At 49.3% G+C, this 20,097-nt stretch overlaps 7 protein-coding genes across 7 annotated transcripts; 5 read left to right on the forward strand and 2 right to left on the reverse strand.

Annotated features, from left to right (window-relative positions):
* Positions 1-507: 507 nt before the first annotated feature.
* On the reverse strand, positions 508-3,831 carry ASPWEDRAFT_34705 (putative DNA mismatch repair protein (Mlh3)). Its single transcript, XM_040834074.1, has 2 exons — positions 3,371-3,831; positions 508-3,320 (listed from the first exon to the last, which is right to left on the reverse strand). The coding sequence occupies exons 1-2, from the start codon at positions 3,615-3,617 to the stop codon at positions 718-720; spliced, it is 2,850 nt and encodes a 949-aa protein (XP_040694883.1). The 5' UTR covers positions 3,618-3,831; the 3' UTR covers positions 508-717.
* A 960-nt stretch (positions 3,832-4,791) lies between these two features.
* ASPWEDRAFT_252118 (uncharacterized protein) lies at positions 4,792-7,010 on the forward strand. The gene is made up of 3 exons (XM_040832700.1): positions 4,792-4,875; positions 4,933-5,210; positions 5,264-7,010. The coding sequence occupies exons 2-3, from the start codon at positions 5,177-5,179 to the stop codon at positions 6,559-6,561; spliced, it is 1,332 nt and encodes a 443-aa protein (XP_040694884.1). The 5' UTR covers positions 4,792-4,875; positions 4,933-5,176; the 3' UTR covers positions 6,562-7,010.
* Positions 7,011-7,458: 448 nt separating this feature from the next.
* ASPWEDRAFT_23317 (uncharacterized protein) lies at positions 7,459-8,883 on the forward strand (the record flags this gene model as incomplete). The annotated part of the gene is made up of 2 exons (XM_040832462.1): positions 7,459-7,590; positions 7,651-8,883. The coding sequence occupies 2 exons, from the start codon at positions 7,459-7,461 to the stop codon at positions 8,881-8,883; spliced, it is 1,365 nt and encodes a 454-aa protein (XP_040694885.1).
* A 754-nt stretch (positions 8,884-9,637) lies between these two features.
* ASPWEDRAFT_47838 (uncharacterized protein) lies at positions 9,638-13,888 on the forward strand (the record flags this gene model as incomplete). The annotated part of the gene is made up of 1 exon (XM_040837018.1): positions 9,638-13,888. The coding sequence occupies one exon, from the start codon at positions 9,638-9,640 to the stop codon at positions 13,886-13,888; it is 4,251 nt and encodes a 1,416-aa protein (XP_040694886.1).
* A 210-nt stretch (positions 13,889-14,098) lies between these two features.
* Positions 14,099-15,381, forward strand: ASPWEDRAFT_23319 (uncharacterized protein; the record flags this gene model as incomplete). Its single annotated transcript, XM_040832463.1, has 2 exons — positions 14,099-14,245; positions 14,311-15,381. The coding sequence occupies 2 exons, from the start codon at positions 14,099-14,101 to the stop codon at positions 15,379-15,381; spliced, it is 1,218 nt and encodes a 405-aa protein (XP_040694887.1).
* Positions 15,382-15,538: 157 nt separating this feature from the next.
* ASPWEDRAFT_251705 (putative bZIP transcription factor (MetR)) lies at positions 15,539-17,625 on the reverse strand. Its single transcript, XM_040832698.1, has 2 exons — positions 16,959-17,625; positions 15,539-16,309 (listed from the first exon to the last, which is right to left on the reverse strand). Exons 1-2 carry the CDS (start codon positions 17,248-17,250, stop codon positions 15,696-15,698), a joined length of 906 nt encoding a protein of 301 aa, XP_040694888.1. The 5' UTR covers positions 17,251-17,625; the 3' UTR covers positions 15,539-15,695.
* A 1,032-nt stretch (positions 17,626-18,657) lies between these two features.
* On the forward strand, positions 18,658-20,091 carry ASPWEDRAFT_102274 (CENP-N/CHL4 family protein; the record flags this gene model as incomplete). The annotated part of the gene is made up of 1 exon (XM_040827461.1): positions 18,658-20,091. One exon carries the CDS (start codon positions 18,658-18,660, stop codon positions 20,089-20,091), a length of 1,434 nt encoding a protein of 477 aa, XP_040694889.1.
* Between the last annotated feature and the right edge of the window lie 6 nt (positions 20,092-20,097).

Below are 20,097 nucleotides of genomic sequence, written 5' to 3' on the forward strand. Positions count from 1 at the left end.
CACACATTCGGAGGAATCATCTTGCACAGGGACCGATTTACTGGCTTATTATTTATTATTTATTACTTATTCCATTCTGAATGTACTTTTGTATATACATGTCACTTGATTAGTGGAAATAAACACTACTTTGAATATCTTCTCTCTTCTTCTATGAAGATCCTGTTGACATTATTGAACTATGTGTGCACGGATCGATCGATCTGCTGTACGTAGGTTGTATGACAGCTACAGCATACATAATTGCGTACACCCTGTATGCACATATGCACATGTACAAGATGCCCAAGATACGGCCGTATAAATAGAAACTGACCTATAACATGGGGCAAGACAATAAATAAACTTTCAATAATTCCAGTTTCCCTGAAAAGAGTCTGGGGAATAAATAGAGTTTCCGCCCCGGCGTTGTGTTTCCTGGGTTTTACTCGGGGCTCGGGTATGGGGTTTATGCAAGGGGGATCATACTTCGGACATGAAACAATAGCGGATGAATAATCCGGGGATGGGCGATTGCCTCTCTCAGTTTTGTGCATATGATATGGCATTCTGGTGATTTGTGATGATGGCCGTACCTTTGGTATATGTCATCATTTATCTCTATCCTTCGTCATATTCGATAATTGCCTCTTCTGTCCGGTGTACTTCCCAGGGGCTTCATAATTCCTATCATATTACGAATTATAGTATACTAACTGGTATTCCAACATGGGATAATCAAGGGTATCGCTTTTTGAATGCTTCACCAAAAGAGTCGTGTGCCTGATAATCAGACATCGGATATTCAAACCGTCCAATCGACTGCATGTCCAAAATCGGAACCATGGATGGCCGTCCATGCGCACATTGGAACGGAAATACGCATCGCGCCAGCCGTGTGACCAGATTTTGGCACTCGTCCACGGTCAACACATCGTTGAACATGATCGCCGTTCTGCAGGCACGCGAATTAAGCAGATCCACTATTCCTTTCGGACAGCCTCCAAGTCGCTCTACCCAGGGATTGCATCGGTCCTCAATATGAGATTGAGCCAAAAAAGAGTCTTCATACCGGGATCGCCGGTGACCTGTGCCGTTCTCCTCGCGTTTCCAAATTTCACCGCGAATGAGGTTAGTAACCAACTGTGGCTCAATCCGGCAGCGTTCGGCTATGAGCGAAGGTAGTGTCTCTACACAGACAAAGGTAGCTTTAGACCCTGACCGCCGCTCGATCTTGTACCGAACACCCCAGGATAAGAAGAATTCTCTCTCTCTCCTCAGTAGAGACATCTCTGTCGGTAAGGCCTCGAAAACAATCGGATCAATCTGAACTGTTTGAATGCCCCAACGGCTGCCTTCCGCAAAACTAAACAATTCCTCAAAGAGCCGTTCTACTCGACATCGCTCGTCAGCTGCGTGTTGATCAATCAGTGTCAAAATCTCTCCGGTACTGCTATCATGAGCATGGGTTGAGCTCCCTAGTTTCGCAAGAATGAACTTTTGGTCAACTTGGGCAACTACCTCTGCCATCTCAAGATCTTGCCTCCGCAACTTGCCACGGAATTTTGCAAGACCAAAATCTTCTAATCCGCAAGAGCCCCCCGAACAATCATGAGCTTTGAATGCTAATTTATCAAGCTCACTCTCGTGAGTTGCCCCCGAATCCAGTGAATCTATCGGTTTCTCTGGGCGGCTGAAAGTGGGATTATCCCACTTCTTCAACAGGTTGTCGATCCACAGATTCTGTGTCGTGTCGGTAATGGCTGATCGTGGCCGTCTTATCTTATCTAATACTTGCCCTGTCAGAAGGGGGCCAGTCGATTGAGGTCTCCTGCCAGCAAGAGCAACATCGAGCGGGGATTTAACCTGAATTGACTGACCCGTTCGTGGGTTTATCGGGTGGGTTCTTCCTGTATAGGGGTCCTTCCAAGGAGTCGTCGAATCGGTCAATTCGTTCTTGAACCCAGTATCCTTGTCACTCGCTTGTAGCGGTGTGTGGGAGAATTCCGTGCTTTGAACTGCAGAATCCAGACTATCATGGTCCAACCCTTTCATCGCATCTTGTTTCGAGGAACTGACATCCCCGTGACGAGTTGTAGATGAGCAGACCTGTTTCCCCACAGAGGCAAATTCGCCTTGGGGACGAATGGCAAAACGCGGATTCAGCAAAGGCTCCTTAGCACACTTGATCCTGGACCAATTTCCCAGGTTCTGTTTGGGATTCATTGGCATCGCTCTTTGGAATGATGGAAGCTTCAGCCGGCCATCCAGGGTATCCTCTGTAGATAGCGAGTCTAACCGGTCTTGCCCTGTAGTACTTCTAGTTTTCTTGGCCTCGGAATCTCCTGCACCATCTCCCGGTGATGCCTTGGATGTCTTTCGTTTTCGCTTTCCAGCGCGTGGTCGTAGATTGTTCTGTTTTAGAAATTCATTTATCATTGCCGTAAGCACATCCATGATACGCTGAACGGACTTATCAGACTCGGGAACTATTTCATAGCCATTATTGCACAGGAATTGAGGAAGACTAGTTTCAATGCGTATATAGAACATAGGCCACTTGTTGACAGCCTTGGGCATCGCTTTGGAACTGGCGCTATTCTCATTTTGGTCGACTGGATGCGCTGCAGGAAGTAACCCAGGAGGTCCCGTCGTGCCAAAATCAGAAAAAGCAAAGAGCCGATTGATTTCGCTATATAATACGTTTGTATTATTCTGAGGGAACACGGATTCCATTCCCAGAGAAATGAATTGGACTTTCTTGGTCGGACTGGGGACGAGGGATATCGCAGCATGAATCGAAAAATCGGGGACACAGGCTGAGACAGCATTCCAGTTCCCAGAGCCGTGGAAGACGGTCAGACCTGCCTGTGAAAGTATCGAACCAATGCGCTGGAGATCCAACTCCTCATCAGTTCTCGAGTGTTGATGCCGAGGGCGAACGGTGAGCTTTCTGCTTCTACCAGTTTCCGACAAAACCAGTTTCGTAAGACCATCATGTGCCAGCATTAATGCAACTAGGACTTGCTTAAGCTCATCCCACTCCCGCTCCAACTCATCTGGTTTCTGGAGAGCTAATGCTCGACTTTTGACACGAACAGGCATATTCCCAAAAAGATCATTTACGGTGACGCTGGTTCCATGAAGAAACTTAATACCCTGCTGGATTGGAGCTGGAACCAGTCGAGCCACAGGTGTTGCATGGTGGAAAATGACGGTATTTGCATTCTGATGTCGGTGATGACGGGATGTCACAGTCAACAGTGAAAGCGAAGCCAGAGACGCGAGAAAGAGCCCCCTTCGACCGTGAACATCTTTCTCTGAATGGTATTTCGATGTATCTGTGGGCCCGTCAGCACAAGCTATCGACGGAGAACTAGGTCTGACATACGATGCGCTTTTCCCAGTCCCCCTTCAGGCTCAAATTCAAGAGGCTGAATCCCGTCTCCATCGTCCTCTACCACGCAGCCTCCCCGCTGAAAATCGACGGTAACACTGATGGTTTGCGCGTTTGCATCCAAGCTGTTCTTGACCAGTTCCAAGACGACACCGTTCAGGTGGGTGATGGAGGTTGATGACTTGATCTTTGCCGCCACATCAGGCGGGAGTGGTTGAATTCTGGGATCATGAGAAGACATGGCAATATTTGAATGTTGCCGTATGCTATTCTTTCAAAACTTATGTCCACATGTTGCCTGGTGGTTCAAGACCAGACGAGCTCAAGATTGCCACTTCGTATAGCATGACATCAGTTGTTGAGGCCAGGGAACCAAGGGATGAGGGATATATAGAATATGCTAATGCACCAAGAAGAAACAACTTGAGGACATTTTTATGTTGAATCGAATGTGTGGATGAAGTCAACGTGGAGTGCAAGAAGAAGGCAGTCGCAGCGCAGATGATATGACAATCACGTGATGATAAGAGCAGTGTTGTTTGTATGCGCAGTGCGCAGACTATACAGTTTGGACAATTGCTTTATGAATAGAAACAATATCGATTAGTGATATAGATGATATAGATGATTCTGAGCATATTGCTTTTCTCGAAAGACAAAATCTCATCCTGCCACATGAGCAAAGGATTCTTTTCCCGTCTCAACAGCCCCGCATCTTAGTGTCTACAGAGTAGTCGTTCATCTGTCTCCTCTATCAAGACCTGGAGTTCGTATATAATTGTTTTATCCGCTCCTGGCGGCTTTTAAGTAGAAATTACCCAGACTTAATCTCATGGCCATCATTGCAGGCCAATTCGAAGGACCAATTTCACCTCAATCTATCCCACCTGGTCTGTTTATTGTGGCTCATTGGATCCACCATGATTCACGGCAGTCCGTGAGGCCACTACTAACCCCGGGCTACACCACCCCATATGTCGTCGTAGTGGATAAGATTGTCAGCTTTTACGTATGGCGTGCCTCAAACTTTGGACCGTCCTCTGTTGGGGAATTCAGAATTGGAATGGAATTGGTCGACAGCTCGTAATCGAGTCAGCTGCAAGACAGACCAACGTGCTGTGGATCAAATGAATAATCTCCTATTTGCACGAGCCATATCTGTTTCATCACGATAGACGAACTAAAAAGGATGTGATTGTCGCCTAGGATGGAGCGTTAGTGTCGCCTCTTATGCGGCCTCGAGAGGGGAAAACTTGATAAATAGTCAGCGAACGTACAGGATTTTCTGGTGGGATTTCTTACAGGGGCGCACTTCCATATTTTTTTCCCCATCAGCATTGCATCGGCATCGAGATAATCTCGCGATAATATCGCCTGAAGATTGAACTTGTGGTGATTCGCAGTCCGTCGGAGTCGCAGATCGTTTGTTTGGGCCGCAGAGGAGGCGACCTATCACGTGCATACATCTCCTGGTGACTCCTGACAGCGCAAGGCGATGAGTTGCGCCGCATCTCTGTTTCATACACCATCATCCTAACAATACCTTTCGCTTGCAGATATATTGACCGAAATTTGCCCACGTCCACGTTGTCGACCTCCGGATTCGAATTCTTTCTGCAGCGTCGAAGCATCACACACCGACACTGAGTGCACGTTCTCCGGCTCACCTCCTGCCAGCATTGAATTCTTGCCAGCCTCCTTTGGATTTCCATCCCTCACCACGTCAAAATCGTCTTGAAGTTGCTGGCATCTCTCGACACACCACGGGATTTATAATTGTCCTATCTTTCAGAGGCCAAAATGGCCACGGCTGAGGGTCCTGCCAGAGCGCACGGTAGGTTTTACGGAATCATTGCAGAGACATTAACGACTTCTGACGTTTGTTAGATCGCAATGGACGTCGTCGCCCTTTTTCTAGCTGGATGAAGCGACTCGCGAACCTCAAGAACTCCTCCGATTCGAGCAGTACCCGTTGGTCGAATAAGCGCCATGCTGTCCCCAAGAGCAAGAAGAACCGCTCCCCCAACAATCCTTACCCGCTCTCCGGTACAACGAATCCGGCTGGTGAATACAGCAGTGAACCAAACGACTCGATTCAAGATTCTAGCGAGGCTTCCGGACAAAGATCTATCTCGCAGAGCGAACCATCCCTTTCTTCGGGCTACGAAAACCAGATCCCCGCGACGAGTGCCAAATCCACCGCTCCGACCATTTCAACCAACGCAGACACAGCAATATCCGATGCAGCATACTCCAAGACGGGCACAATGGCAACAGTCGGCGGAGGGATTGGCTCAACCGGTGGGGGCGAAGGGAGCACATTCTCATCTCCCGCACCGTCGGTGCGGTCGTTGACGACCACCTTGACAACAGTACAGTCGGCAGCGCCTTCGACCCATCTATATAATGCACAGAACGGACATCAGAATATCCCGCATATCCATTCGATGCAAGGAATTGGAAACCAGCAAGTGCAGTTTTCGCACCAGTTTCCTCCTTCCCCCGCGACGGCTGTCCCACCTCACCTAGCTCCCCACGGCCATTCTGTCACCTACAGTACTGCGACAGCGAACAATCTATTAACGGATAATGCCTCGATTCTTACACTGGCATCATCCTCGAAACGCCGCCGACGAAATTCCCTGGATACAAATGCATCGGTCCGCGCGCTAGCTCCGTCATCAATCTTTGGTGGTAGCCGCGAGAGCTTGCCGCTGAGCGTGCTTAGTGGTAACGTGGCAGAGCCGTCTAACACATCCGCATTCAATGCATCTGGAGTGCTCAATCGACCAAGCATGGTTGGCCTTGCGAGCGCAGAGCGGATCAGCGTCTACTCAGCTTCGGGCGCCGGGCCTCTGAGCGGAGGCGGGGAAAGAGGGAGTTTCCACAACAAGCAGAATTCTGCTGTCGCTGGAGACGGAGCTAGTATCAAGAGTGCAGCTCATTCACACGGTCGCAATGACAGCAACACCGCGAGTATCTCGGGCATTGGTAGCCCATTAGCCGGTTCATCGATGAACCAACCTATTTCCACCGGGCGCATCAGCCGTCGAAGCTCGGGATGGGGGGAAATCAATGGCGACGAGAGCGAGGAAGACAAGTCGGGGGAGAACAAGGATGACGAGAAAACTGAAGCCAGAGTTGAGATCTCGATCGAAGACACTGGCAAGAAGAACTCACCATGATGAGCGACCGACGATATCTAGGCTTCTGAAGTCTTATGATGGGGGCGCGCAATGATACGATGTTACGCACAACACACCACGAACAGACTGGATTGTCTAGAATGTATATTCATTTTCTTTTTCTGACTACGGAGTATTTTTTGATGATTGACGTATGGCGGGTTGGACGGAGGTTTTTTCTGCATTTATTCACCAATGATGGAGTTTGGCTGGCCTGTATGACTTGGAATTCGTCTTATTCTTATGTGTCTTTCTTTTTGTTTGATTTTTGAGGTGATTGAATTGATATCCCGCTGTGGTACTTTTGATAATGAATGCAATGGAGTATTGGTGTTCTTATGATGTTTGTTCACGACCCTCTTTCAGACAATCAGATTGTCGATATCCAATTTGAATTGTTTTTGACCCCACATTATTCTTACATTGTTTGATAGTAAATAATTGAGAGGTAATCAAGTATTTAATAATCATGAATATTTGAGACGAGGCTATTCAGAACAGTCCGTCGCATGTGATTTATCACCACCAATGCACTGCACTATGCACTTCACCGCAGATCCCAAGCTACTCAACAAATCCCAGCTTCAAATTCCTTGCTTGTCTAATATTATTAATTCCATCCCATTCCATGGACTGCGCCGTTTCCATCCCGAGGTCCAACTCGCTCCTTGCAAGAATCATCAAATGATAGTCGTCCATCGCCGATTTTCTCAACCTCTCAACGCCAGCCAAGAGATCGATCGGGTGGCGTGGAAATTCGACCTTTTGGTTCCCTGCTGGAGTGACAAGCCACTGTTTTTGTGTCACTGGGAATTGTGTCAAGCCAATATCTGAAACAACACGAGGTACTTGATACTATTCTACTTGGTACTTTGCATACCTTCAGTTCCTGGCAAGATGGAACCCCACAAACAGGGGCCAAAACGGAAATCCGTCGCTGTCATCGGCACAGGGATGGCAGGGCTGGCCACGGCCTATTTGCTCCATCATGATCCCCAACAGCGGTATCAGGTCCGACTGTTGGAAAAGGTACATATCCTAATTGGTTAATTATTGATGAAGTAACAGAAAGAAACTGACTGTTTGAAGAAAAATCAAGTCTCCCTGAGCGCGGAATCCATCTTGATCCCCTCGCAATCGGAGGCCAAAAAATCCTCGTCATGGGCCGACGTGCCCATGCGCGCCTTTGCTGGCGGTTTCTATCGCAATCTCATCTGCATGTACGACCACCTCGGGATTCGATACCATTCCCAGTCGTTTCTGTTTAGTTTTGCTCGATTGCCTCAAAAGCCATCATCTTCATCTTCATCCAAGTTGGAGCCGTATATGGTCCACGCGTCCAACTTTCATCAATTACCTCCAATTCCTCACATGGGCGACTTTGTGCATTGGATGGTTGAAGCTGCTTATGCGTTGCTCTGCTATTTGTGGTTCGCCGTGTGCTGCTTTTTCCTGGATCCTTCTCCCGATGAATCGTTTGATCAGTATCTGCAGCGGATCTGGCTTCCGCAATATTATGTCGCCAATTATCTTCTTCCCCTGATTTCGAGTGTTTGTACCTGTTCGCATCGGGAGCTGCTTGATTTCCCGGCATCTGATGTTTTGGAATATAAGAAGAGCACCCACCGTCAACAACACTATGTGGTTACAGACGGCGTGTATACGGTGCAGGAGAAACTCCTCCAGGGTCTAGACGTGTCTCTAGGTGTTCATTCTACCCATGTCGTCCCCAAGACCAATGGTGTCGAGATCACATACTCCACAGCGGGCACAAAAGAGACTATTGAAACCTTCGATCTGGTCGTTCTAGCCGTCTCGCCTGACATAGTGGGCAGGGTCTTTGAACCCTTAAAGAAGACGCTTACGACTATCCCCACCACTACTGTTGAAACAGTCGCGCATAGCGACTTTTCCAGTCTGTCATCAAAATTACCCACTAAGAAACCAATAATCAAACGCCAGTCTGAAACCGACACCCAGAGCATCCACTTTCGCTCCAATGAATACACCACTGAGTCTGTCCACGTGCAGCCTAACTCCATCCTGGTCACCACCAACCCACTCACGCCCATCGACCAGTCCAAGACCATTCAGTCGGCGTCCTTTACGCGTGTGCTTCGGAGCCCCCCGAGCCGACGGGTGATTAATGAGATCTTCGATGCGGGTAATGCCTCCAAGGAAAAGGGGTGGCGAAATGGTGACGGTGGAGTCTACCTGGCTGGAGGATGGTGCTGGGATGGCATGGTTTTGTTGGAGGGATGTGTTGTGTCGGCCATGCGCGTTGCAGCGGAGTTGGGCGTTGAGATTCCCTGGAAGATATGATGAGAGGTTTGCATCATGTTGATCTTATCCATGTTGATCTTATTAATGTCCATATTAACGATACACTACTACTACTGTACATACAGACAGATAGATCATACCCATATTAATGAACGTCTTACAGTTGTGCATAACTTTGCTCGGTATTTGTGCATTCCGTTACGGCGAACCGTAAACAATTTGCGACCATCAATCCCCACTATATCTGAGATTTATCAAGATCATTTATGCTAAAACGAGCTTATGTGTTTTTATAGACAGAACGATAAAGAAAGTCGGTCACGACGTCAAAAAACGCCGATCAATGATTTTTCTTTGTCGTCGATCGGGATCTCCAACGCCGAGTCCGAGACTATCAAGATGCCCTTATTAGATGTTGTTTCTGGCGGCGAATCTGGCAGCAAAACGTCAGGATGCTTGGTTCGGGAAGGGGACTTCCGATATGTCTGGCATAATTTCGACCTGGCCTTTGATACTCACTGCATCATGGAGACAGCTGCTGAGGATTTTTTATTTTTGTCTCCTGGACCACGGAGGCCGTCTTTCTTTATCCCCGTGTTGTTATCACCGTTATCCCCGTTGAGCTGACATGCTTTTTTCCTGACTTCTATTATAATAATCCATCTCAGGAACCATCATCCATCTATCCCCTCACTTGATGGCTATCCCCTCGTTTATCCTGCCATAAGGAATGTCTTCCTCTTCCATCAGCAATATGGCTGAAAAGGCCGAAGAACCTCAAAATGCACAACCAATGGCATCGAACTCGACTGACAGCCTGGAGGAGCAGGAGTTGGACTCCATGATCCGTATTGCCTCCAGTGCCCACGGTCGAGCATTGTCCCTCTCGGCCACCATCGACGAGAAAAGCGACCCTCGTCTGGATCCCAACAACCCAGAGTTCGATCACCGTCTATGGGCGCAGATAGTTCTCCGGGCAATGAACCAGTCTGGCATCCATCCGCAGTCTCAGGGTGTCGTCTTCAGCAACCTCCGCGTGTCTGGATCTGGGTCCGCACTCAGGCTTCAAGAAACCCTCCTTTCTCAGTTTACAGTCCCCTTTCGCTCAGCCGCCCGAGCTCTTTCTGGTCAGAAATCCCCTCGACAGATTTTGCACAGCTTTGATGGTTTACTTGAGAGCGGAGAGCTCCTGCTAGTCCTTGGTCGCCCGGGGAGTGGCTGCACGACGTTTCTCAAGACCATCTGTGGGCATCTGGGTGGTCTAACACTCGACCCTGAGAGCACCATTCATTACGAAGGCATCGGGTTCAATGACATGATCAAACACCACCGTGGTGATGTCGCCTACAACAAGGAAATCGACCAACATTTCCCCCATCTGACAGTGGGCCAGACACTCTCTTTTGCCGCCCAGGCTCGAACGCCACGAAAACGTATCGAGGGCATGACACGCTCGCAATACGTCCAAACAATCACACAGGTCGTCCTCTCAGTGTTCGGTCTTTCACATACATACAATACAAAAGTGGGAGATAACTTCATCCGAGGAGTGAGTGGTGGTGAACGCAAGCGAGTCAGTATTGCAGAGATGTTCTTATCCCGGTGCCGAGTCGGAGCGTGGGATAACAGCACCCGGGGCCTTGATGCTGCGTCTGCTCTGAGATTCATCAAGTCCTTGCGCCTTGCTGCTGATATGAACCACTCTTGCCATGCTGTTGCCGCCTACCAAGCTTCTCAGTCCATGTATGATTTATTTGACAAGACCATCATTCTCTATGAGGGTTATGAGATCTACTTTGGTCCTTGTGATCGTGCAGTGGCCTACTTCCAGGAGATGGGTTGGGAGCGACCAGAACGCCAAGTGAGTGGTGACTTTTTAACCGCCGTCACAAATCCCAGGGAAAGAAAGGCACGACCAGACATGGAGGACAAAGTGCCTCGCACTCCCAAGAAATTCGCCGATTATTGGAGACGCAGCCCTGAGTATCAGGATCTGTGTAATCAAGTTGCACAATATCAATCCAACCACAGACCAAATGAATCCGAGGCCAAAGAGTTCCAAACCAGCCACAAAGAACAACAAGCTCGCCATACCCGTGCAACAAGTCCATATCTTCTCTCAGTTCCAATGCAAATTCGTCTGTGCCTCCAACGGGCCGCCCAGCGGTTGCGAAACGACATACCGACAGCCATGTCCCCTGTGATAGTCCAGGTCATTCTTTCCTTGGTCATCGGTTCGATGTTCTACAATTCCCCGAATGATAGCAGTGCCTTTTTTCAAAAGGGAGCTGTGTTGTATCTTTCGGTCCTTATGAACGCTTTGGTCACTATCAATGAGATCATGCAACTATACAGTCAACGGCCTATTGTGGAAAAGCAAGCAAGCTATGCATTCGTCCATCCTTTCACTGAATCTCTGGCCAGTATTATTATCGACCTGCCTATCAAGTTGCTACGCTGCTCAGTCTTTGGAATTGTTCTTTACTTCATGGCAAATCTGCGCCGAGAGCCGTCACAGTTTTTCATCTTTTACTTATTCTTGGTTACTGCAATCTTGACAATGTCTGGAATTTTCCGCAGTTTGGGAGCAGCAACGAAGACCATCGGACAAGCCATGGCGTTGGCTGGTATTTTGGTCCTCTGCATTGTTGTGTATACCGGGTTCACGTTGCCCGAGTCATATATGCATCCGTGGCTCTCCTGGATCCGATGGATCAATCCAATCTTTTACACCTTCGAGGGGCTGATAGCCAATGAGTTTCATGGACGGAACTTTGACTGTGCATCACTAGTTCCTAGCTATGGAACCGGGGACTCTTTCATTTGCTCGGCTCTCGGTGCAGTTGCAGGAGAAACATTTGTGTCCGGAGACGCTTTCATTGAACAAAACTACAACTACCACTACTCCCACCTGTGGCGGAACTATGGTATTCTCATTGCTTTCATGGTCTTCTTCAATTGCCTTTACTTGGCATTCACGGAATTCAACACTGGCGACAAGTCCAAGGCCGAGACTTTGGTATTCCGTCCTGGCCATGTTCCGAGCTATCTCCAGCAATCTGAAGGCGGGGAGGTTACTCTTGAGAAGCCTGGGGTGCAAGCCAGTGAGGAGGAAATTCATCTCCCCGAACAGAAAGATATTCTCTCCTGGAAGGGCCTCAATTACGACATCCCCGTCAAAGAGGGCACGCGGCGATTGCTCGACGATGTGAACGGCTGGGTAAAACCGGGAACTTTGACGGCGTTGATGGGTGTGTCCGGTGCCGGAAAGACGACTCTTTTGGATGTTATTGCCCAGAGAGTGTCTATCGGTGTGGTCACTGGTGACATTTTGGTGAACGGGAGAGCCCTCGAGCCCAACTTCCCTCGCAGAACAGGATATGTGCAGCAACAAGATCTTCACTTGGAGACTACCACCGTGCGTGAAGCCCTTCGCTTCAGTGCCATGCTCCGCCAGCCCAGAACGGTCTCCAAGAAGGAAAAGTACGATTATGCCGAGGAAGTCATCAAGCTTTTGGGCATGGAGGATTTTGCAGAGGCAGTTGTGGGATCCCTCGGAGAAGGTCTGAATGTTGAGCAGCGAAAGTTGCTGAGCATCGGAGTTGAGCTTGCTGCGAAGCCTACACTCCTGATATTCCTTGACGAGCCAACCAGTGGTCTGGACTCTCAGAGTTCATGGACTATCTGCTCATTCCTCAGGCGGTTGGCAGATCATGGTCAAGCAGTCCTTGCTACCATTCACCAGCCGAGTGCCTTGCTGTTTCAAACATTCGATCGCTTGCTTTTCCTAGCTAAAGGAGGCAAGACTGTTTACTTTGGTGATATCGGGAAAGATTCCAATACCCTTCTTGAGTACTTTGAGCGCAACGGAGCCAGAAATTGCGAGGAGCTAGAGAACCCTGCGGAGTATATTCTCGAGATGCTCGCGGGAGGAGATGCGTCTGCAGGAGTTGATTGGGTTCAAACTTGGCGCGATAGTCCCGAGTACAAGGGAGTTGTTGCAGAGGTTGACCGACTTCAATCTTCCGACCAGCCTGCTCCTGACTCCTCTTCTGCAGATGACAGTAATGCCGAATTCGCCATGCCCCTGTACAGTCAGCTTTTCTACGTCTTGCAGCGTGTGTTCCAACAATACTACCGCCAACCAGAATACGTTTTGGCCAAGTACATTTTGGGTGTTGTTTCTGGTCTCTTCATTGGCTTCTCCTTCTGGAAAGCAGACAATACACAACAGGGATTCCAAAATGTGCTCTTCAGTATCTTCTTGTTGTGTACCATCTTCTCGACGCTCGTCAACCAGATCATGCCGAAATTCGTCATGCAGCGCTCGTTGTATGAAGTCCGAGAGCGGCCATCGCGGGTCTACTCTTGGAAAGTCTTCATTCTATCGCAGATCCTCGTCGAGCTTCCCTGGCAAGCTTGTCTCGGTGTCTGCTCCTGGGCTTCCTTCTACTGGTCGGTGATTGGGACTGATCAGAGTTCTGAACGACGAGCATTGACATTACTATTCATCGTCCAGTTCTTCATCTACGCAGGCTCCATGGCTCAGATGGCTGTATCGGCGATTGGCAAACCGACACTCGCAGCCATGCTTGCGACCTTGATGTTCAGTTTTGGCTTCATCTTCAATGGCGTCATGCAACCACCAGACAACCTGCCACGGTTTTGGATTTTCATGTACCGTGTCTCCCCATTCACATACTATGTCAGCGGCATCGGTAGTACAGTCCTCCACGGCCGTCCCGTGGAGTGCAACATGGCAGAACTGAGCATCTTCAACCCACCATCCAATCAAACCTGCTGGCAGTACATGGAGAAGTATATCTCAGTCGCAGGCGGGAAGCTGAACAACAACAATGCCACTTCTAATTGCGAATACTGCTCCATGACATACGCTGATCAGTACTTGGCAGCGCGCAAAATCTACTGGGAAGACCGCTGGCGCAACTATGGCATCTTCTGGGCGTACTTTGTTTTTAACGTTTTCTGTGCCATCTCCTTGTATTACCTGTTTAGAGTGCGCGTTTGGAGAAAGCGTACTTGATGGTCTATATTTTCAATATTTATCAAAAGTTGTACTAGACATTTAGCTAATATTAATCTCATCATTACATTATTCAAATTAACATGTAGTAAAAGTAAAGCGATCTAGGCAATATAGATGCCTCAGGCTGAAGTACTATGACCCACACACCGTCCAACCAGTGACAATCACCAAGTTACCTACCGTATCATCAACATCAACCAGCCCAACATGGGCCTCTTCAATTGGATCATCACCATAATCGGCAAATTCCTAGCTCTTTTCCGCCCAAAAGACAGTGATGTCTACGGTCTCGATCATGCAATTCTCAATATTGAACTTCCTACCCGCATGTGGATGAACCTGGGGTATTGGAAGGTAACGACTCCATCTAACCAGTTTTTAGAGAAGAAAAAGTAAATAGAGGCTAATGAAAAGACCAGCACGAATCAGCCCTCCCACAAGCCTGCAAAGCCCTTCTAGACCAAGTTCTCATTACGGCAGGTTTACTCGATGAGAATGGTCGTCCGATACCGCCTCATGCAAAGAAGACGACGACTAACATTGTCGATGTCGGATTCGGATGTGGTGATCAGTCACTGTATTTGACTCAATTATCCTACTCCCCATCAGGTGAATCCCACGATGGAGACACAGACAGTAGGAGTGGTAGCGGTAGCCACCGCCCCCTCTTTTCCTCCTACGTTGGAATTACAATTACCGAATCCCAGGCGGAGTTTGCTCGTCAACGCATGGCGCCATCGATGCATGGAAAGCACCATCTTGGTAACGATGAGCGGTCTACGCCTACGCCTACACCTCCCCCTTCCATGACTAGTTCTGCCTCTACTGGCGGTCTAGTTACACCGAATATTCACCTTTTCTGCGCGGATGCCGCGAAACCCGCCACATGGAGTGCTGAGGTGAAGCACGCGATTCGAAACGAGGCTGGCGGTGGTAGGACTACATCGCGATCGTCCGCCACCACTACCACTACCAGTACCAGTACGAGTAGCAATACCAGCAGCAACAGCAGTGGCAGTCTGAAAAATAGAAACTCAAACCCAAGCACAGAAAGAAATACATACCTCCTCGCCCTGGATACCCTATACCACTTCCGACCCTCACGGAAACCACTCGTGGAATATGCATGCTCGCACCTGCAAGCGTCGATCATGGCGTTTGATCTCGTGTTAGCGGACGATGCGTCGGTGTGGAGTAAGTTGCTGATGCGTGTGATTTGCTGGGTGTCTGGGACGCCGTTTTCTAATTTCCTCACTTGGGGTGAGTATGAGGAGATGCTGGTGGGTGCTGGTTATGAGCAGGAGAGCATCACGGCGAGGGATCTGTCCGAGCATGTGTTTTCTGGGATTGAGAGGTATATACGCAGGCAGGATGAAATGTTGAGGCCGTTTGGGATGGGCGTGGGCAAGTTCAAGGGGGCTGGGAAGGTGTTTGGGTGGTGGGCTAGGAGTGGTGTTGTTAGAGGCATGGTCATTGTTGCGAAAAAGTAGTGTACTATACAAGGACTTGTTCATGTTGATAGACATAGTACCAAGTGTCTACTTTAAAAAGCCGAGGACTTCCATGTTGAAGTATACTAGTTATCAAGTTTTTATTGATTAAACGTAACAAACGCAGTGACGAATCGTCAGTCATAGAGTCTTCCACCCAACCCCCAACCCCTATCCACAGACGCCATCCGCACTTCCCCTAGGGAAAGAATAAACCAAGTCAAAATATACACACGAAAACAAGGGTGTCATGTAATTAATAAGAAAACCATGGAACGCAAACGTAAACAGAAACAAAACTTTGTTCTAAATCATCAAATACTGGTGCCAACGCCGATCTTGGACTCGGAGGAACTACGGTCGCTGGCTGTCTTCTGAGAAGCCAAAAATCGCTTGAACATGTCGGCAATGTCCGACTCGGACTTCTTTCCCTGAAGCGACAGCGAGCCGTTCTTCTCGGTGATCAGGTTCTTCAGCCACGAGTTCTCCAGCTCCAACTGGGTGACACGGGCCTCGAGGGCGTTGTTCTTGTCGGTCGTTTCCTTGACGGTCTTCTCGAGGCTTTGCTCGCGCATCTTCTTTTTCACACGGAAACGGGCGCTGGCGGCCGTGTTGCGACGACGCTTGTCCTCTTCCGCTGCGATCTTGGACACTTCCTCCACATCCAGGGGGCTCGCCTTGGACGATTGCCTGCGCTTAGGAGCCGGAGCAGGCATGGGGGTCGGAGCGCTGTTGGAGCTTGCCGGCGTGGGCGCAGCGGATTGAGGTGCCGCAATCGGGGACGACTGGTTCGCAGCTGGGTTGGCATTGATGGGCCCGCTGGGAATCGATGGGAGACCCGCAAAGGGAGCATTTTGCATGTGCATGGGCTGCGCATTTCCAATATTGAACTCGGAAGGTGGGTATTCGGTCATGTTGCCAAGACCATCTATATAGATATTAGAACACGGTCATAATCAAAGCAGGCATCGAACATGCTCTGCAAAGCCCCCCGAGCTGACGGGCGTGGTGGCAAAAAAACATGAAAGAACAGCAAGGCAGCAAAGCAGAAGAGGCCATTCAAAAGCCCTAGATATAGACACAGCCCAACACGAGCTCATCAAGCACGAGGTGGTACGGCGGTCACGTGGTATGGCGCAATGAAGCCTCCCGCTCACATCAAACGGGGCCAATCGCAACGCGCCGATCCCAGCCATATAAATCCTTTTTTGCCATTCACACAAACCAAAGTTCACGCAGCCCTGAAAAAAATGGATCTTTCAAAGGCCCGTGCGGGTGATCGTGATACACGGTAAAAATGAGGATGAAAATGGAAAAAAAAGCAAAAAGAAGCGGCAAGAGGGGACAAGTGTGACCAAATGCAAGGGTTGCAGGAAAGCAGATAACGGATAAGCAATGGAAAAACGGCCATGCTAGGAAGATATTCTGTTTGAGAAGTAACAAGACGTAAAGCGCCTTCAAACACAGCAGAAAGATGACCGTAGATATGGTAGATGCGAAAATGCGATTCAAACAGATCCAGCTCGGGGTTCAAAGACAAAGCAGCACGCTGTGCATCAAGGAACAGTCAGACTCACCATTGAGGAGGTCCAAGAACTTCATATCGGCATTCTGCTCCGCAGTCTTGTTGTTGGTGTCCTTCTTTGAGCCATCATCCACCGAGTCAAACGTAGGCAGTCCCAAATCTCCAAACTTGTCGAAATCGAAGAACTCGGCATTGGTGAAAAGGGACAGTTCGGAGTCGATGTTGAAAGAGTCCTGCTGCTGTTGCTGCTGCTGGATGGCCTGGTCGTAAGGCGAGGGAATGGCGTTCAAGTCCTCCAAGTATTGGGAGAAGTTGGGAGCGCGGCGGCCATTGTATCCGGACATTTTGGAATCGACTGGAGGCTTCGGGGCCTCTCCGCACCGGGGTTTCGCAATTCCAACCAGATAGATATCGTTTCTCGATAGAAGTAGGGCCGATTAAATCGGAGGAATATGGTTGGCAAATTCGACGAGGCTTTCGAGCCGTTGAGCGAGGCTCAGTCAGACGGGAACGATGCGGTGTATACCGTAGAATCAAAACGTCTCCAGGAAGAGTATCGAAACGGGTTCTTGCGTGTCGAGGAAGAAACAAGAACGGAGAGGGGAGGAGAGAATGGAGAAAGGAAGCGATTGTGGTGGGACGGACGAAGAAGAATAGCGCTGGGGCGAACGGAGAGCGAAACGGCGTTTGGTTCGGGTTTGGTGCGGTGGGGGAGGGGGGATGATTAATCCAGTTGCAGTTACAGAGTCCGATAATTACCTAAAGGCTGCTATTTTTTTTACATAGTCGATAGATATCTGGTAATTAGTCTGCAATATCAATTTAATTGTCTATTCACTTCACTCTAACATCGCTCTCTTTCCCTCGAATTTCAGCATTGTTTGCCTCCATGACTCGATCTCCATGTCATGGCCGAAATCGGCATCGGAACCCGGAGGCCTGGAAACAGACAAAGTTTGCGCTGCTTCAGGATCAGGATCAGGAATCATGGCTCACCCGATGAATTAAGATGATTTCATATGATCCAACCATGACCCTCACCACCACGATCATGCTGTGGTCATTATTATGAGTTGACCGATCTGAAGACTGGATATGCACGGGTTTGCTGCACCTGCAATTTGTCAGCCTCACTTCCGGCATTTTCCCTCTTTGCGGCATTTCCTTTTCTTCCTGGCGCTGTTGGCGCCCCGCTTAATAATTAACCATCCTTGGATACGGATAATAACCGGCTTCGATGGTGAATCAGCATCCAATAAAACAGCCCTATATAGACCAGGTGGTCGTATTAAGAGCACATCGTATATGCATTGTTTATCTGATTCATTCCTGGTCATGGAACGGACAAGAATCAAGATAGAATAGACAACCTGCATACACCAAGTACTACAAGTATACTGTAGATCGTACCTACTAGTATAAGTCGATCACAACGCGGGGATATCTCGATCTATCAGAAAAGCCCAGCCAATCATTCGAACAACATATAAACAGCGTCAAACAGGGCAAAAAGCAATGATCGCAAAAGGAATTAATTCCAGAACAGTATTGGCTTATCGGCAGGTGGCATGCGCTATCGCCACGTGACACAGCAAGTGTTGATGCCTGAAAGGTCAGGGTGCAGCTCTGGATGGAACCTGCGCGTCACAACATTCCACCAACTCAACACCACCAGTCTTGCTTCAATTATACAACCCGGATATGAGGCTAGCTCATTCCCTTCTTCACCTCCTGGCTATCTGATTCCAACAATGGCGCGTCCAAAAACAATCCGCGCCCCTACCACAGCCAGTCTCCCAAGCAATTTCCGCATTCCCTCCTCGACTCCATCTCTCGTCAAGGCGTTTGGAAAGCTATCCCGGCCAGCTCTACTCGATCTCGCCATCCAATGGCTCGACGATCGTAATGTGCAGTCATTCCCTCCATATCTCGAACAAGACGATGTCGAAAGCGTGGACGACGACGACGATGAAACCGCTGCGTATCCCGCCGAGCAGACCGTCGACGATGTGCGGAACGCCTACCAAGACCTGCAGGACAGAAAAGGCGGAAAGCGGGAGGTGATTGATCGCATTCTAGAAGGTGACTGGAGACACGGGATCACTCTGCGCCAGCTGGCTATGGTCGACATTCGCTACATGGACGATCATCCATCGAGTCTGCGATGGACTGCATTGGAGCTCACGCGCATTGGCGCAGACGGAGTACCACCACCATCATCTACCGCAGATCTCTCTGGGTGTCTCCCACGCATTCACGCCTCGACTTTCCTCAAGAAACTCCAGCAACAAATATCCCCACTCGTCAAAGCGCATTATCATCTCGTCCGCTCGGCCTCGCTGCCCCTCACCTTTCTTCGCATCTTCGTCACCAATTCCCCCTATCAACATCCTCACCAGCTACCAGAAACACTTACAGATTCAGCAAGGGTCATCTACGTCGCTTTCCCCGACAGCTGTCCATTTATCTACACGTCAATCGCCTCGTCTGGACCCAAAGCCAGCGCTGCGACAACTCACCTCGTAGGCACGGATGCCCGAAGTCTCCAGCGCCTGGTCCGCGATGCTCTTCCAAAAGCCCTCTCCCACCCCCAGGAACGTTACACCCTGAAAGCAACCTCTTTGACAGCAAAGAGCCTGCAAGCTCTCCTCTCACTCCGTGGTCCAGGCCGAACCAACGCAGCAAACGGAGCATTCAGCATCTTCGCCGATGCAGTGGTAGAAGGAAGTCCACTGGATCCCCGTCCATCAAACACTGTCACCCCAGAAGAATACCTGGATCGACCAACCCACACTCCGGAACAGGATGAAAAAGACACCAACAACAGCCGACGCAAACAACCAAACACAGACCTCGACTCGGACCCCCACGCATCCAAAAAGCGCAAACTAGCCATCCACTCCCGCTTCGGTACTTCAGGATCCGATCTATCATCTGCCCCTCTCGACCGTCTTGACGTCCGACTCCTCGACTCCCCAAATGCATCCGAGGATACTAATCCCGAGCAGGCCCAGCCTACAATCTCACTTACGTTTGCCGGTAGTGACGTCATCAGCGGTATTCGCAAATTAACGGAACTTGGCGTCGTCGACCCCGAACGTATGCCATCCTGGATGACGGGTGAAGAGGCCGTCAGTGTGGCTACCGTCCATCAAGGGAAGCGAATCCTCAAGGATAGCGGCTGAAAAAAT

Source organism: Aspergillus wentii, assembly GCF_001890725.1.
Source record: "Aspergillus wentii DTO 134E9 unplaced genomic scaffold ASPWEscaffold_1, whole genome shotgun sequence".
Taxonomy (NCBI): Eukaryota; Fungi; Ascomycota; class Eurotiomycetes; order Eurotiales; family Aspergillaceae; genus Aspergillus; species Aspergillus wentii.

What these genes read in the sequence shown, in the direction of transcription:
- ASPWEDRAFT_252118 (XM_040832700.1), top strand. Translation starts at nt 5,177, where the DNA reads ATGGCCACGGCTGAGGGTCCTGCCAGAGCGCACG. An exon ending in GGGTCCTGCCAGAGCGCACG is followed by an intron (nt 5,211 to 5,263) that starts GTAGGTTTTACG and finishes GACGTTTGTTAG; the next exon opens with ATCGCAATGGACGTCGTCGC.
- ASPWEDRAFT_34705 (XM_040834074.1), bottom strand. Translation starts at nt 3,617, where the DNA reads ATGTCTTCTCATGATCCCAGAATTCAACCACTCCCGCCTGATGTGGCG. An exon ending in GGGACTGGGAAAAGCGCATC is followed by an intron (nt 3,321 to 3,370) that starts GTATGTCAGACC and finishes ACGGGCCCACAG; the next exon opens with ATACATCGAAATACCATTCA.
- ASPWEDRAFT_251705 (XM_040832698.1), bottom strand. Translation starts at nt 17,250, where the DNA reads ATGTCCGGATACAATGGCCGCCGCGCTCCCAACTTCTCCCAATACTTG. An exon ending in GTTCTTGGACCTCCTCAATG is followed by an intron (nt 16,310 to 16,958) that starts GTGAGTCTGACT and finishes ATATCTATATAG; the next exon opens with ATGGTCTTGGCAACATGACC.